This window comes from Olea europaea, chromosome 1 (assembly GCF_002742605.1).
Source record: "Olea europaea var. sylvestris chromosome 1, O_europaea_v1, whole genome shotgun sequence".
Lineage (NCBI taxonomy): Eukaryota > Viridiplantae > Streptophyta > Magnoliopsida > Lamiales > Oleaceae > Olea > Olea europaea.
In genome coordinates, this window is record NC_036237.1 from 19,587,801 (window position 1) to 19,590,581 (window position 2,781).

Genomic DNA, 2,781 nt, shown 5'->3' on the forward strand with positions numbered 1-2,781 from the left:
TATATATAGGAGAGAGAGAGGGAGGGGGGAGAGAGAGAGAGAGAATTAGGATATATAATTTACTTTTTTTTTTTTTTCAAAACAGTCATCCAAACAATCTTTCAATAAAATAATTTGCATGTAAACCAAAAATATTTTCCTACTTTTTAACAACATTTTCAAACATTCACTATTACAAAACCATATTCATTTTTTTTTAATTATTTAATACAAAAAATGGAGGTCGGACATAGCCATATTGTTTTTCTAAGCTGTAAATTGAGTGCTGGATATATTTTTAGTTATGGAACGATATAATCCAAGATTATGAAAATATTCTCATTTTAGTGGCTTAAACGAGAAAATTTGATTTGTAATTGAGATGGTTTTTTACTTTTTATCAAATGAAGAGATTAACACAAAGAAATTTTATTTCACGTGAAAATGACTTTGAAATTTCTTTGTATCGCTTGTCCAGACTAAGACGCTCTAATTTATTATTTACTCATACATCAACTATATTGTTCTATTAGTATCAAGACAAAGAATATATATTGATTTCTCCACACTAATATCTTGTTGATCCCAAAGGTGATGCAATGATTGAGATTAATGACAATATTTAAACAATATTTAAAGTAAAGATTAAACAATATTTAAAGTAAAGAAATCAAAGAGATTTTAAGCGGAGGAAACAATGTTTTATTATAACAATATGGTGAGAAAATTACAACATAGGAATTTTTGCTTGAACTAAAATGAAAGAAGATGTCACTATTTATAGGTACATATCATACCATAAAAATGAAAATAATGTTAAATAAGGAAATAATATATTTCCAATAAAATCACGGGAAACTAAGAAAACAAATTTCTCCACGTGAAAATGAAGAAACAATTTTTTTTCCTAATTTGGGTCATAAACCCAACATATCTTACTTTTACTTTCAAATAAGAAATTGTGGGCGTGGTTTCTGGGAAATTGTCTGTCTAAGCTGTATATTGTGTGCTGCACCACAGCGTTTATAATTTGTTTTCCGGAACTATATAAACCAAAAGATTACGAAAAGATTCTTCTTGTTCCGTGTTTGGAATGTGAAAAATGTGTCTGCACTTTTATAAATTTTGCATGTGCACAGGCAATAAAGATCCATAGTTGTCCTTTTCTTTTTTTTTTTTTTTAACAAGGGGACCTGCAGCCGCTACCCAAAGGTGCGTACTAGGTAAACCCCGTCTTGTGATCCTAGCCGGCAAAGGACCACGAGGAGGTAAACCAGCCTAGGTTACTCATAGCTGACCTGCTCAAACCAAGAAGGCCAACAGGCAGCTCTAACGGGAATCGAACTAGCAACCTCACGATTGCTAGTCCGACTGCCCGACCAACTTGGCTGGGGTTGCCCCCCATAGTTGTACTTTGTGTGTATTTGAAGTTGTTGAAGCTGAAACAGAGATGTCTAGGAATTACGACAACTGGGAGAGGTTGGTGGGAGCTGTGCTGCGGCGAGAGCAGGATAGGGAAGTGGCCCTTGCCGATTCCAGAAGCACAAGCTTCAGTTCCATTTCGATATCATTGGATTTTGATGAACAATCATTGAGTTTGCCAAGAGAACAAAATGTTGAAAATGGAAGAAGGAATTCAAGTGACGGTTCTTACGTAGCCTCCTCCAGCACTAAAGGTGAATATAGGGTTAGGGAATAAATAGATTTCCTTTTAATTCTAGATTACAATTCCAGCATTCAAAATGTAAAAAAATAGTATTGGCTTATATTCCTTCTCCTCAGATCGCCCCATCTACCAAAACCCAACAGGAGAATCAAAATTTTCTATGGTAAAATTTCACACTCATAGTCTATGTACGCAGGTTCTTGTGGAATTGATTTGATGGGCATCGTTTTTGAATTTATTTATTTTTATTTTTTCAGAAATTTAAAATGCTATATGTGTTTGAGGTGGATCTGGTTCTTTGTTTTTTTTTGTTTTTTGTGTTTTGTTTTTTTTTTTTTTTGGTGTGTGGGGGGGGGGGGGGGTTTTTTTTTGGTGTGTGTGTGTGTGTGAGTGAACCACAGGGATTGCCGGGTGCAAAGTGGATCTGGAGGGAGCTCAAGGTATATTACTAAATATATCCCAAGGATTAAACAAGAAGAAAAAAAAACATTTTTCACATATTTTTGTAACTTGGTTTCTTTTGCTCGTGATTATTTTTTAGTTTATTCTGACTTAGTTTATTTTTCATCTCAATGGTAGTTTATTTTTCATCTCAATGGAAGTCATTTTTGTGAGACAAACTGATCGTTACTTTGATCATCCATCATGAATACCTATTGAATATAATCACAGGGATTTTCGTACTATGTTTCAAATATTGAAATTATTTCCTTTCCTAGATTAGTTATTTACCAAACATAGGTATGTCTTCCATTGTATATAAATACATGTTTGTATTCTTCAATTAATTAGTGAAAAGTTTATTCATTCCATATCAAACTCTAGAATTTATCATGGTATTAGAGCGTTATGTTTTCAAACGCCATAACTGCTCCTGCCATGGCCGAAGCAACTCCAATTTTGGATGCCCAAAAATCCCTTACAAATGTTTCATCTCCATATTATTTGCATTCGTTACATCAACCAAATCTATTCCTAGTCGATACACCTCTCAATGGTGGCGTCGAGCAATCACCAGTGCACTGAATGCCAAGAAAAAATTAGGCCCTGTTCTCTTTCCCGTTTTCGGGCCGTTTTCTGTTTTCGATTTTTCAAAACGGTGAAAACGTGTTCTCTTTCCCGTTTTCGAAAACGAA

The 2,781-nt window shown here is 34.1% G+C and overlaps 1 protein-coding gene across 3 annotated transcripts; it reads left to right on the forward strand.

Annotated features, from left to right (window-relative positions):
* The first annotated feature begins 1,008 nt into the window (after positions 1-1,008).
* Positions 1,009-2,746, forward strand: LOC111396526. Of its 3 annotated transcripts, XM_023022954.1 has the most exons (3): positions 1,012-1,655; positions 1,762-1,808; positions 2,047-2,746. In XM_023022954.1, exons 1-3 carry the CDS (start codon positions 1,430-1,432, stop codon positions 2,095-2,097), a joined length of 324 nt encoding a protein of 107 aa, XP_022878722.1. In that variant the 5' UTR covers positions 1,012-1,429; the 3' UTR covers positions 2,098-2,746. The 3 variants fall into 3 exon arrangements, with proteins under 3 accessions (XP_022878711.1, XP_022878722.1, XP_022878719.1); XM_023022943.1 differs by lacking the exon at positions 1,762-1,808 and having other exon boundaries at positions 1,009-1,655; XM_023022951.1 differs by lacking the exon at positions 2,047-2,746 and having other exon boundaries at positions 1,762-1,979.
* Positions 2,747-2,781: the final 35 nt, after the last annotated feature.